At 38.9% G+C, this 15,183-nt stretch overlaps 1 protein-coding gene across 1 annotated transcript in view; it reads left to right on the top strand.

Moving 5' to 3' along the window:
• lrrc7 (leucine rich repeat containing 7) overlaps positions 1 to 15,183 on the top strand; it is a 47,316-nt gene that overhangs the window by 21,183 nt on the left and 10,950 nt on the right. The window contains exons 14-21 of the mRNA XM_047158476.2: positions 627 to 726; positions 842 to 966; positions 2,300 to 2,488; positions 2,635 to 2,757; positions 6,963 to 7,049; positions 10,698 to 10,809; positions 11,222 to 11,402; positions 12,642 to 14,349. Coding sequence (XP_047014432.2) covers positions 627 to 726; positions 842 to 966; positions 2,300 to 2,488; positions 2,635 to 2,757; positions 6,963 to 7,049; positions 10,698 to 10,809; positions 11,222 to 11,402; positions 12,642 to 14,349 — 2,625 coding nt within the window. The remainder of the gene's footprint in view (positions 1 to 626; positions 727 to 841; positions 967 to 2,299; positions 2,489 to 2,634; positions 2,758 to 6,962; positions 7,050 to 10,697; positions 10,810 to 11,221; positions 11,403 to 12,641; positions 14,350 to 15,183) is intronic.

Raw genomic sequence — 15,183 nt, 5'->3', positions numbered from 1 at the left:
TTGTGCACTCAGGTTTGTAAAATGGTAGGCACATGTTTAATCCGTTTGCCTTTTTCTTTTCTTTTGGAACCAACACTCAAACGGTGAAGAACAGAGCATTGTGAATGCCTGGCATGTCATCATGCAGCAATACTTGCAAATGTGGAGCTGACTGAGTATAAAAGAACATTTTAACCATGCAAACTGGCACGGGACATGCGTTTTTAGTGTGTCTTTTCAAGCAATGCTGATGACGTGTAGTGGATGTACATGGAATCTAGAGAGTGTGTGTGTCACTCTGCGTAATCACCCGACATGACTGTTACTGCTGCATGAATCTACAGTCTGGGCTAGAAAGTAATCAGCCCCAGCCTCATCTCTTCATACCATTCTTTGTATTTTTCTATGAGAATTAGTTGTGATGTTGAGCTTTTTTCCACAAAAGTCAGAAATATTAAATAATTTGATGTGGATTCCATAAACAATATATTGATGTTTTTTTTGTTGTTGTTTTAAAAAATATATATTTTAAAGACAGGGGGGCTTAGCCTGGTTGAGTGATTTAAACCAGTTGCTCCTGGGATTTAAAATGATCTTGATGTTCTGTTGTTGATAGTTAATGTCTTTTCTCCATTGATCCCCTGCAGTCCAAAGCCCTTATCCCCCTGCAAACAGAAGCTCATCCTGAGACCAAACAGAGAGTACTTACAAACTACATGTTTCCCCAGCAACCACGGCATGATGAAGGTGAAGAAAAGTTCAATGGCATGTCTAATGTTTCCACATCACATCAGTATTCCTGAATTTGAGTTTGATGGTCTTTGTGTATTAAGAACTCACTTTGAACATGACGTTTCTGCAGATTACCAGTCAGACACCGACAGCTTCAACCCCGCTCTCTGGGAGGAACAGAGGCAGCAGAGGATGACTGTGGCGTTTGACTTTGAGGACAAGAAAGAGGAGGAGGACAACTCTGCAAAAGTCAAGGTTCCCTAGACTTCTTTTGTGTCTCAGTGCTTGCGTGGATACACTCATAAAGGCTTGTTAACATCAAATATTTTTTGTGCACTCCAGAATTATTGGCACCCAGTGTTTTGACATCAAACATGGGTGTTTTATTTAAACACAGTTTTAACTAGTTCACTGGTGAAGACGTCACAGGTTAAAGTCTCTTCCTTTAATCTCTAACAAGGTTGAGACACATGTAGAGTATCTCGGAAAACATTTCATTCTCTCTTATATTATTAGATTTGGACATGTAGACTTTCCTCTTCAGTTCACGTAAAAACAATCTGAAGATTATTATGGTCATTGTAAATAATTAATTTTGTGTTTCTTTAAGCATTTCTGTGGTGATTTGTAAGTACGTTTGGCTCATCATCTTGTCAAAAGCTCAATCTGTGGCAAAGTTTGAACCTTCAGGAAGAGGCAACTGGTTTTGGTGCTGAAATAACACACAATAACACACTGGTACTTAGCAGAATTCATGATGGCATCAATCTTCCAAAGAGCTCTGGAACCCCAGCCACAATCAGCTCCAAAGCATCAAAGAACCACTGCCATGTTTTACAGGGGATATCAGACGCTTTTCTATGCTGATAGTATAACCAGATATTTAGATTTTGGTTTCATCTGATACTTTCTGGAGTTTAGGTGCTCCATTTTATGAGAAGCTGTTAGGAAATGTTTCTTTCTTGCAATGTTTCCAAACAGCTTTTTGTTATGGAGGTTGAGTATACTAGTTGATTTTGAAACTTGATAACCACAAGAATCAACTAAACTGTGCAATTCTAAAACTGATGTTTGGGAACTTTGTCTTCATCAGTGGTGGGTTAGTGTGCTTGTGTGTCCAATTCCTGGGAAGATTCCAACTGTTTCAGACATGTGACACTTTTATGTTATGTCACAGATTCTGTATCCGCTGTATCCCCCCCCCCCCCCCCCCCAGTTTCATGGATAATACACATACATTGGGCCATTTAGTATATTTTTAACCCAAGGAAACACGACATGGTCAACAGCAGTCCCTGCTGGATGACAGTTTCCTGAGGGGTATCAAAATTTTGCCATAAGAAATTTCTTATTTCTTTTGATAAGAAAATACTAGTATTCAGAAAAGGTTGTTTGTTTGTTTTTAAACTTGGTAGATTATTTAAACAAATGATCATTGTTTTTCCTATTAAGTAGAAATGTTGAATTATTATGTGGAATGTTTATTTGAATGCAGTCATTTTTGATCGTTTTTATAAAGGTCCAAAGAATTATTCAAATTATTCAAAGAACCAAATTTCTACCTCATTCGCTCTCATCCTCACTATAGGTTGAGATTAATCTGAAACGATATCCCACCCCTTACCCAGAGGACCTGAAGAACATGGTGAAGTCAGTGCAGAACATGGTGGGGAAATCCACTCACCCTCTGAGCACAGATAAATGTTCCTCAGGCACCAACATGGAGCTGCATAGCACAGATGCATATGAGCCCAAATGGCCCATGGCACCCAAGGAGGTAACCTCGATTTGGTGTACAGTACAGTATCTCCCTCTGTGGTAACAACACAACTGTAGACCATTTTAAATATGTGGAATTACACAGTTTATTTTAGGTTACTCTCATGTTTTCATTATTGTTGATTAGTCGCTGTGTGTTGGCAGGTGACCGAGAGAGATGTTCAAGAATTCTCCAAGCCTCCTCTACCAGAGCAAGGTGTCATCATGAATTCGGCAATTGACATCCCAAAGCGGAAGGACAAGGAGGATCTAAACGAGAGCTCTGAGGTACAGCTGTTTTTCTTTACTATTGCTTTTTGTACACTTTTTTAAAAGTACATTTCAGACAGTGTCACTGTGAAGGACATAAATCTGTCAACTGTTCAAGAAATATGTTGTATTTTTGTCAGTAATGCAAAGCTGGCTGTCTAAACCATAGATCTAAGAAAAGATGCCACATTTTGATACTGTAATACTGTGCATAGGACATGGGCAGAATCTATTGTAGCCAATGCTGTGGAAAGATGCTGGTCTAATCTGATAAAATCAGGTATAACTTGGCTTGTGATCCGCTGATTTCAATAAGGGCAATATGGCAGATTTAGATCCCTAATGAACAAGGCTGAGCGACAGTGGTGAAGAAAAACTCCCCGAGACCACATGGGGAAAAACCTTGGGAGGATCCAGACTCTCAAGGGAGCCCATCATCTTCTGGCTGAAACCAGATAGTGGGATTATAGATCATTACAGTATGTTCAGTATGACTGCATTGTGAATGGGTCCTGGGATAATTACTGTATAGGAGTTTTCATGATTACATCAGCGGTGCTTAGGTACAAGTCTACAGTATCCAGGTGAGATTACCCACTGAAGCAAGGATGAGATTTGGGCATAAACTGTTTTTTTGGGCAGTGATATCAGCAATTACATGTTAAATTATGATTAACATAGAATCAGAACTTATATGATTTATGTACAATTATGTAAACATATGTTTACAATATAGTTATCATCAATTCAAATAGCATAGACAAATAGAACAGGACTTACAAGCTTCCCATAGCCAGTAAGTTATGTCGTGATAAACCAAATCATACCTGACAGCCTGACAAAAATCACAAATCTCATAATCACATATACAAATATTAAGAACATTAGCCAAAAGGTTCAGATAAAGAGAAGATAAAGAGTATTAAAATGTTTAAACTGTGAACTCACTTTAAGTTCTGCTTATCCCAGGACTTTTATTCACTTCTATACTCCTTCAATAAACTTAGTACTGTTTGCAATTACTCTTCTACACCTGTATACTGTAATGATTTATAATCGTACTATCCAGTGTCACGCAGAAGAGGATGGGTTCTCTTCTGAGTCTGGTTCCTTTCAAGCTTTCTTCTTCATGTCACCTCAGGGAGATTCTCCTTGCACTGTATCCTCTGCTTTGTTCAATAGTGATCTAAATCCACATCCAGATTTCTGTAAAGCTCCTTTGTGCCATTGTCTATTTTTAAAAGCATTATACACATAAAATTTAATTGAATTGAATTAAGTCAGCACCTAAACTCTTGTATCAAACCTCATATAAAATGAAAACTATATTGTGTTTTTGTGGCATCTACATTTTCACATCTATGGTTTCAAGTTCAAATTCCTGTTCAAGATTTAACCTGCCATTCCCAATTAAAGGGATACATTTAATCATGAAAACAGTATATGCCTGGGAAGAATTGTTTGGCCTCTGATTATAATCTCTTAACAGACATGTATTGTCATTGTGCTATAATGGTTGGCATACACAACACAAAGTCAGGAGGTGTTCATCAAAAGTTAACACATTGGCGTATGAGTTGTAGGGAGGAAGTGAGCAGAAATCAATGGGAACGTTTCATCTCTCAAAGGCTGCCACCTGCTGATGGCCAGGCCAGAACTGCTGCTTTGTTTAGGAGTCATGAGAATGATAAATTCAGTAGCACCCTCCCTACATGTACTGAGCAAAGGCTTCAAAATCACAGACCCAAAGCATTTGCTGAATTACGTTTGCAGGGAAAAAAAAATATTTGTTTGTTTTACAATCATTAGAGCATGTGTTGGAATTTTGGTAAAATAGCTACTAAGGATATATTTTCCACATTTAATTGAGTTGTGTTGAAGATAAATTGTATTGGGTAAGGACAGGTGGTCCTGCAGGTCAGGCTGAGAAGCACATTCACATATTTGATCCTTTGATACTCCTTAGACCGTTGCTCATCCTGCAGCTGAGATCATTGAACAAACAGAGAAAAAGGTCAGTCCAAAATGTCAAGTGCACTCCGAGCCTGCTGATTGGTAACCATTAAAAGCTTAGAGGTGCCACAATTCCTGTTGCTAGGCTTCAGGTTTCAGTCCAATTCATTATTGAGAGTTTTCCCATTGAGAAACAAGGGTAAACGACTTTGCTTTTCCTCAGACTGGAGTTTACATGATCAGGTGGCTAGTGTTTAAGTGTGTTTCTGAAGCCTTGGAAACTACACTGTATTTTGTGCTCCTAAACTACTGATACTGGTTTTTGGTCTCCTAAACTACTGGTGCTGATGTGAGAGCATAAATAAAACGTTCTGGCAATGTTTTAAACATTTCTGACATAATGCACTGTGTTTGAATTTGTATCCTAATCCCTATTCTCTACATTAGAAAATCAGGAACACTACATAGAATACTATAGGAAACAAGGTTCATGATTGAACTAAATGATTTCATACACTCCATTACAAGGGTTTGATTATTATTCCAATTGATAGACATGAACAATGTTAGCTCCCTATACACACAATTATCAAAAGACAATAAAGTAACCAAGCTATAAACTGAACATGACTATAGAAAAATTATTTCACAAAACCATGAATCTGCTCCTCATATCTGTGAGAAGTCTGAGGATCAGTACGAGGTCTGTGGAAATGTGAAGAGAAGTGGAAGGAGTAGTCTGAGGAGATATTTGAAGAGAAGTCTGAGGTGAGGCTTGAGGAGAATTTTAAAGAGAACTCTGAGGAGAAGTCTTGAAGAGAAGTCTGAGGAGAAGTCAGAGGAGAGATCTCAGAATAATTCTAAGGAGAGGTCTGAGGAGAAGTCTGAGGAAGAGTCTGAGGAGAAGTCTGAAGAAAAGTCTGAGAAGTCTGAGGTGTAGTCTGAGGAGAGGTTTGAGGAGAAGTCTGAAGAAAAGTCTTGAGAAGTCTGAGGAGAAGTCTGAGGAGAAGTCTGAAGAAAAGTCTTGAGAAGTCTGAGGAGAAGTCTGAGGAGAAGTCTGAAGAAAAGTCTGAGGAGAGGTTTGAGGAGAGGTCTGAGGAGTAGCTTTTCCCCCTTGCTTATGAATGCCCTTGCCGCCGTGTGCATTTCACTTTCGCTTTCGAAATAACAGCAATTCGGGGCCGGCAACTGCTTGAATGGTGGGTTCATTATTAGTCTTAATGAAAAACACAACAACTACAAAACAGTACTATTACAAACTCGCTTCTATAAAACACAGAACTTTTGAAACCAAATCTTCCGCCATCGTCGTGTCAGTCGGCTCGCCTCACTCTCGTCACGTGATAAATGAAGTCTGACTCCTGCTGATCTATGTTGCAACACTGACTCGTTCGGCTCATGCTGAAATGAGCAGACGCGTTCAGTTTTTAATTGTAGCATCTGGTCTCTAACTGAACTAAATGATTTTTATTACTATAAAAAGGCAAAACGACGGTGGGGGCAGTGCCGCGCTGGGTAAGTGATATTACACCGTGAGCACTGGCTATTGCAGCAATCCTAAATGAGATTAAAAAAAAGTCCAATCAGAGGATCCTCAGGTTGCATTGCGAGTTACGTATATAATAATGGACATGTGTAGATGTGCATTTCTCTTAAATTCAGGCTCTAGTTTCTAGAAACAGTACTGAAAACTCGGTTGTTGCTTTGTTTACAGTGGCATTGTTCATGTAGAATTAAATTCGAACACCAAACATATCGGCTAGATATGGGGTAAAACTGCCGCTATGATCTCGTCAGGGACTCAAAAAGAACTGGATTCTGGTATAAATGTCAGTTTACCATAATGTGATTAAACATGAGCTTTAACAATCAAACAAAAGTGTCTTTAAAAGATGGTGGATTGATTTCAAACTAATGCAGTAAAATTACAAAAGGCTCAAGAAAGGAAAGCGTGTGAACACAGAAACTCATGTGCATTCATTAGCACCAGGCTTTTCTATGCTTTGTGCATTAACTATACTATGTGTGTAGATTTACACACATTTGTGTGTTGTGTCCATTACAACTTACAGTGCTACCACTCACAGTCTCAGAGACCCTGCAGTGAAACTGCATAATGTTCCACATGAATGGGTTATGGGACGCTGGGAGGACTGAGGTCATGACCCCATGCTTCTTACACATTCTTTTCTTTCTAGACCTCCATAGAAAATCCTCCATTTTGTGTGTTTGTTTGTATGTGTTTGTGTATGTATGTTTGTTTTGCTTAGATTGCTTTACATCGCATCGTTCCCAAGCCTCAACAGCCAGAGAATACAAGCTTGGCCCTTACTTCCTCTTCCTGTTTCTGCCTCATAGTAAGTGGCTGAGAGACCACACAGCAGACAATTTACTGGTGGAGTGACTTGTTACCTTGTTACCTGAAAAATGTGATATATTGAACAGAAGCTGATTCTCTTTAAGGCGAGAGAAGACTAGGAAGATAAAAGAAGGAGAAATATAGGCATTGTTTAAAAAAAAAAATCTGTCTAAATAAAAATTACTCGCTTTGAGCGAGTCATATTGTGTAAGAGGTGAAAGAATTTGCTGCCATTCCAATCACCAGTGTGATGGCATGGCAAGAACATTGAATGCTGCTTATGGATTATTTATTTATTTATTTATTTGCAGTTGATTTTAGCTCTCATTAGCATATTAATTTGGCCGCAGTCACTAAAGCCTGGTTTATGTTTCATCCAAGCTGCTTCTGAGAAGCATTTGAAACAAACTTTGGAAAGCCATGAGCATTCAGAACAGAGATTCTTAGCTGTCCATCAAACATGAGGGCGGATAGTAAACAGGAAAAAGAGAAATAGGTGAAAATGCACGTTTTGTTCTTGGCGCCTGAGATTGTACAGTACAGAATCACACCGCATGTTCCAGATAAATTGCTGACAGTGTATTGTAGTTTAACATGATGGCTATTGTGTGGCTTAAGGCTTTCGAATTTTGCAGACATGTTGTTTAAAGGGGAACACTTTTATCACTCATCTCTGACTGGTACTACGATTTAAACTTGAATGGCCAGCTCATTTAAAATGTATCGAAGCTACAAAAACAAAAACATTGATTCTGTGAGAAAGAAGTAATTGAGTAATGAAGAAGTATTAATACACTACAAGGTTTAATTTTCTTAATGTAGTCTACACAATTTCTGTAACATATACACGGCTACCCCTTGATGGACTAAGATCCCAATATCTAACGAAAACACTGAGGTGCCAACATATATTTTTGATATATGAAAACTATGCTTTTCTGCTTTCTCAACTAAAGCAGTAGTCAGAAATGCAAATTAACGTCACCCAGCAGAAATGGCACTTCTCTTCAGGAAAGATACATTCGCTTTTGGTAGCAGTTACTTGGTGAACTTACTTGGGCTGTGGTCAATTTGGTCAGTAAAAAAATTAATGAGCTGCTTATTATCTTTTAGTTGAATATAAAATAAAATAAAAAAATACAACTATTAATTTGCACACACATATTTCAAGCAAGTGTTAAATGAATCAATCTGCATGCACCACCGCCTTGTATTTTACACTTTTAAATATAAATACCACAACCTGCAGATTTGTTAAGGCAAATATGCAAAACAGTCAGGGCGTATTATTTTGCTAATTTGAAAAGTACAGTCCTGCTTAGATCATGTAAATTAGCTTGTGCATTTTTATACGGCTATTATCAGGTTTTTACACACACGAGCCCTTAAGAGGTCACGACCTTCCCTAGCTAATAACTCCCCTAATAAATTTACTCAATCCCCTTGCATGATGAGATAAATGTGTTTGAAAAGAGGATGTGAGACAGGGTCAGAGCTCGCACCTATTCCTGCCACACTTCACATGTCTTTACCGGGCAGTTTAGATTTGATTTGGTGTGACTTTTCCATTCTGCCTCTTTCCAACTCGCTGAAGGCCCCAGAAGAACTGTTCAGAAGGAAGCATAAATCAGGCTTACAAGGTTTTGGAGATATTGTATGGAATGCTGGGACAGAATAACCTGAGGCTGTGAATGAGTAAGAGAAATGAGAAGCGATGGTCCGAAACAAGATGAGAGAACTGAGATGTGTTTAGGAAGGTGGGAGGTGATCAGATGGTGTGTGGTCTGTTCTGCTCTGCAGCTGTTTGTGCTGTGCATCCAGTGTACAGCAGCAGGTGTTGTAAAATGTGAGGTCAGTGCACAGGCCAGTTGGCTCCAGCAGTATTTCAACAGCAATATCTGAAACAGAGATACCAAGTAAATCAGTTTATACATTAAACATGCAAAAACGTTCAGACTCGGACATCCTGTATAATCAGATTCAATTCAGGGGGCTGATCAGTGTGTTTCCGAAGCATGAACGTGACTGTGACAGAAGAATGTGAGTCTCTGAATCATTAAAGTGAATGATAAATTGTTTTTAATAAACGTTTTGACTTGAGATTTATGTCTTTGTTAAGGTGCAGTTAATGAAAGCCTTTGGGAAATCGTTCTTATCACATCATTGTTTCCGAGGTTTTATAACCTGTGATGTATTAATACTCATCTTTAATACACCTCAATCTGCTGCTAAAATATGCTTTAACAGATGAATTCACTGAATGAGTGAAGTCAGGGCCTCTGTTGTTGTGAAATTTGATAAATTCATTTCCTTTGTGGTCTTTCCACTGCTGTTTATCTTCTTTTGGATGAGTGAGGAAGAACTAAGCATTAGTTAATCTTTCACTATGAACTGATGCTTTATAAGTCTTGCTGCAGATCATGAACACTTTCATGTTTATTATGACATTTGAAAAATGGATGCCATTTCAGTAAGTATAAATATTTAAACACGATATGTACTGATCTTAGAACACAGTCTTACTGAATCAACAAATGAAAATCAATTTTTTCAGAGCATTTTTTTTCCTAATGGGAATTCCTCAACCTACAGTATATACCATGAACAAGATCTAATTAGCTCTTGTTTTTGTTCTGCTCTCACATATATAGTCAACATTTCTAGTTGATTTGAAAAAATATATAATTTCCAGATTTGAAAAAAACAAAACCTCTTATACAAATGAAACCTAAAGGCTACATCCCTTATCTAGACGATTATGAGGCTTTTTAAAAACATTATTTTTGTCATATAATAGTGCAACATGAATCTGAGAACATATTCAGTATGTAAGGAATGGAATATGATAGGATATGCTGTTATTGGAAAATAATCCATGGCAAGATGATGTGATGCAATACCACGCTGAAGGTGCTTATTTTCTTATAACAGCATGTCCCAAAGTGTTTTTTTTCCTTCTCATACCACTGTGATTTGCTAATGATTACAACTATTTTTAATTTATTAATACACACCGTCATGCTTTTTAACCATATTATGGAATGCAATGTTGTGCAACGTCTGCTACGCAAAGTTAGCTCTTGTTATGACTTCTTTTCTCTCTCTCTATTCAAGTTAATGAGAAAAATCACAAGTGGTAATGTTCTGAGAAGCCAGAAACGCAACGTCTTGAAAACTCTTCCTTGTCTGAGAACCTACCTACTGTTACAATGTGCTGACGTTGGAGACTCCTTCTATAAATGTTAAATAAATTGCTTATTACAGAAACCTTCGTTATATGAACAATTATGTTTTTATTTGTTTAATAATATGTTTTAACAATTTATTCTTAGACTTATTGATTATGTAGCATTTCTTCCATTCAAGTCCCTGTGAACGAATTGTTTCTATAGCTAACGTTTTAGAACGAATTACAGCTGGAAATACTGTCAGAGCTGCTGTTATAGAAAATTAATCAACAGCCTCTGACCAAGCGCTGTGGTGTAAACATATATAACGAATACACAGACGCATAGATAGTTTACAAATTATTTTAAAAGGGGCTTTTAGTCCTGTGATACTACAGTGCAAATCTATTTATTTATTTATTTATTTAACTTATGCATGTGAGTAAACCAGAGAGATAGTCTGACATTTATTTTCCCAGGATTCCATGGGAGGTTCACCTAATGATATCCGGATTTCTGACATGAGACCAACTCTGGTGGAACCCCCTATGTACAAGCCAAAGGTTGTATTGCTGGGAAAAGATAAAAAAGGTATGCTTGAGAGGACCCAAGAACAAAACATCTAGAGACATGTAATGTATTTTCATTTTGCTTCTGTTATCTCTGGGCCTTTTTCTTAACACACTAGATCAACTAATTATGTTTTTAGATCTCAGTATTTTTAAATATGAAATATATTACCATTTCTGCAATGTCTGTGTATTGTGTAAAGTCAAGGAGAATGTTGCAGGATAATTAGATGCTGGGTGAAACGGTGAGGTTTTCTATGGTGAGGTGCTTTATAGGAGTATTGTTGCCATTCCAATTAGAGACAGAGACCATTTTACCACTTTATATCCTCCTCATGCACCTACTAGAGCACATGAATTAAATCCAATGCAGAAAGAGAGTGCTGTTATGAACATGAAGTGTACAGTACTGATATGAATTTCATCCCATTCAGAATCCATCGATGACTCAGACCCAGACAAAATGCACTGCATGAACAACAGTGGATCATCAGCCACCTACTCAGACTACTCCCCCTCGCAGGGCTCTTCTGGATCCTCCAACCCTCCTGGCAATGTCAGCTCCATGCAGAGTGCTGCCAAAGAGGGTCCATCACAGACCCACTGGACTAACAGGTTGGCAACGATCAACAAAGTTCATGCCTGCCAGCGTTCCTCAACTGAGATCACACCTGTGCAGTTCAGTGATATTACAGCTCATATACTGTATTAGTTAGGTTTGTGTAGTTATTCTATGATGACCTACTAACATTCCAGCATAACAAATTAGTCTCACTTCTATAAATTTGACACCTTTTATGTCATATTGAATTTAACAAGAATCCTTAAGGCTTCAAGCCTACTTGTATACTTACATACCTTTAGAGTAAGGCAGGACTATGTGGGTGAATAGCATAATCTTATATCATAATACAATAACAATCAATCTCTGCCAGTTGATTTTTTTATGGAAATGAAGCATCATCAGATAAGGTGTAAATTTTCATATTAAATAAAACAAAAAATCTTTGGATGATGTTAAAATTAAATGTCACTGTGAGGACATTCACAAGGGAACTACAGAACAGTACAGAGAAGTATAATGGAATATCAGTCCTTTATACTTTAATCAAGAAAACACCATGCCAAGACTTACAGTAAAAGTTTCTTGTCATTTTTCAATATAAAACCTAATGTAAATCCAACAAAGATAAAGATTTGAAGACCTTCCTCTGTAATATCCTTTTAAATAGGGATAGGAATAAACATTTAAAATGTCAAATATGCAAGTCATCTAGAAAGAGATTTTTGTTTCTGGAATATAGAAATGTAAACACTTTTAAAAATACAATGTGATCTCATTCTTTTTTTACACTAGTAATAGTGGTTAATAAGGTTTACACATAAAATGGACACATATGTCATAATGCCACACACATATAGCAGGAAATAAGCGTTTCACTGATGTGTGGCATGATGTGATTATGCCAAGTATGAGGCGCTTAGTCTTTTTCAAATCTGTTAGGTTTCAGATAATGCAAAATCGTCACTTCTATCTGTAGCATCACTGAAAATCTTTCTCAAAACGGGCATCAGCATTGATTATATTAAACAGGTGTGTTTAAATCATCTTGAAATCCTCCCAGTATGTACGCAGAATGTGAAGAACATTAATGATACAATCCAGTGGTGTCTTTTCTCTTCATCATGAACTTAGAAATTAGCTTTCCCTCTTCCCTCGTCTCTTAAACACCCCAGGCATTAGCAAGTACTCTTAATTCAGAGATTACCTATAACACAGCTTGTTTCTGTTTTTATGCCCTTTATAAAAGTCCAATTCCTCGGTTTTTCTTTTGTTTTCGGTTTTCTATTCAGACTTGCTCAGTCTTTCCCAAAGCCCATAGAAACAAAGCCTCTGCTCAGCCACAGAGAGACGCCCCCCTCCAGTACCCTGCAGCAGCGGGGTGAGAGACGGCCACTCAGTGACACCTTCGACAGCTGGAATGATGCTCCCCACTATGACAATACCGGGTTCGTAGCAGAGGAGACGCCAGTTGATACTCCCAGCGGCAGTAGTGGGAACCCCATGCTAGGCACAAAGCCTCGTAGTGCTTCAGCAGCACATGGGCGACGGCCTCTCATGAGACAGGACCGCATCATGGGGGTCCCATTAGAGCTTGAGCAGACACCACACTCTTTCCGTACAAATCCTGATGCTGAAGTGCCTCCTCCCCCTCCCTCAAACCCCTGGCAGAATTGGACGAGGACTCCCAGCCCATTTGAAGATCGTACAGCGTTCCCCTCCAAACTGGAAATTACCCCAGCAAACAGCCCCAACCCTGATCGCAAAGACTTTGAGCAGGAGATGGGTGAACTACCTGGCACTTTCCCCTCATCAGGAGCCTGGGGATTCCTGGACTCCAGAAACTCAGGGACAGGGCAAGGTCAGCCTAATGTCTTTGCACATGTTCAAGGTCGTAATGAACCAAATAAGGGCAACACCATGGTCATGAGCAAGAGCTCTGAGAGAATTTCACCAATGATGAAGGAGGTAAAGTCAAAATTTAAGAAGTCCCAGAGCATAGATGAAATTGATATTGGATCATACAAGGTGTACAGTATTCCCTTGGACCATTACAGCTCTAGCATAGAGAATCAGGGTAGTGTGGACAGAGCTGACCTCCCAGGACCTCTTGAACAGAGCATGTCCAGGAGCCAGTCTGCTCCCATGCTGGATGATGATCTTGACAGCTTCTGCACAAATAAATCTCAGCAGCAGAAACCTGCTATCCCAAAAAAGGTTTATCAATTTGACCAAAGTTTTAACCCTCAAGGAGCTATGGATGTGATGAAAGCAGAACGGAGGGTCCCTCCACCATTTCCCAATACGCCTGAATATGTGAATCAACCAGGCAAGACACTGCCAAAGGAGCTTATTAGCCCCCGAGGCTACCGGGGCTATCAACCAATGGAGCAAATGTTCTTTTCGCAGCCACCTGTCACTAATGATGCAGTTCCTCAACAGTTTCCCGCCCAGCCTCAACGATCCCGTCCAGGTTTCCTGCGACGGGCTGATTCCCTGGTAAGTTCTACAGAGATGGCACTGTTCCGCAGGGTAGCAGAAGCCCAGGAGCACCAAATGGCAGAGCATTACAACAGACCCCAACAGCTTAAAGCCATGATGGATGCACAGAATAACTTGTCCACCATGGCAGATTCCCAGTTCCACAAAAGGAATGGTAGGTATGAAGAGGAATACTCATCTTATCAAGAACCTAAAAAGCCTATTATGGGATACCCCACAAAGAGTCTGACACAGCGACGCCCACTGTCTGCGCGGAGCTACAGTACAGAGACTTATGGGGCATCACAAGCTCGACCAGTGTCTGCGCGCCCCACCATGGCTGCCCTGCTAGAGAAATTGCCTTCAGATTATAATATTAGTACATGCACTGAGAAGAGCCCTGACACTGACATGAAGATGAGGCCTGTTCCACAGAAACCAGAGGACATGACCTCCAAAATGCCAGTGGACTGGAGACAACAGCTCCTAAGGCACATAGAGGCAAAACGGCTAGACCGGGTAAGCAAATCTTACTAGTAACATGTTACTGCCTACTAATGTACATCTCTGGCACATGTGCTTATTATAACTTGGCCTTGCAAAATCATGTAGATACCACTCTACGTTTTAAATCAATGGCTGAATCTAAGGACAAAGTAAGTGTAATAATCTAATGAAGTTTTTGTGATATCTAACCAGCAAGATGATTTCTCAGTGGTTGTAATGTTCACTAGAGGTTGTCATATAGATCTTTTCCACTGGCATGGCTTGGTAACAACTCAGTACCTAGAACTATTTGCAACCTGGTGAAATTAAGTTTTATGAAGTTTCATGGAGGCTGACAACAGTTTGCTAGTGAGGTATTAAAAGAGGTATTCCGAGTAAAACACAAAACAAAAAAAAACACAAAAATTCATTTGGGATTTGGCCTAACTTGAAGATAGTGGATTTGCTAAATAGCAATAAATAAATAAATAATTATTATACTATATCTGTGATGTTCTAAAGTCACCAAGAAAAGGAAATTTGAAAAGAGAAAGAAACGTTGGCAGTCGCTACTATTAAAGTTTGCTTCGCTATTCTAACCAGAAACTGTTTGCAAACATGAAATTGCATTTGACCAATTAATTGACTATTTTTTGACTAAGTTCTGCCCAAATATCCTGGGTTGGCTAGCATGGTACCTGGGAATTAAATATTTCCAAATTCACCAAGGGTGCATACTGTAAGTACATTTGGCACTTGAAATAGCAGTAGCATGCTAGATCATGGTTAATTTGCCAAGCCAAGCCTTACTGTCTGGTGAAAAAATACTAATAGATCACTGATGTACCGTCAACCAAAAACAATTGC

This window comes from Ictalurus punctatus, chromosome 11 (genome assembly GCF_001660625.3).
Source record: "Ictalurus punctatus breed USDA103 chromosome 11, Coco_2.0, whole genome shotgun sequence".
NCBI classification, from domain to species: domain Eukaryota; kingdom Metazoa; phylum Chordata; class Actinopteri; order Siluriformes; family Ictaluridae; genus Ictalurus; species Ictalurus punctatus.
The sequence above is the reverse complement of the archived record's forward strand: the minus strand, read 5'-3'. Positions and strand labels throughout refer to the sequence as shown.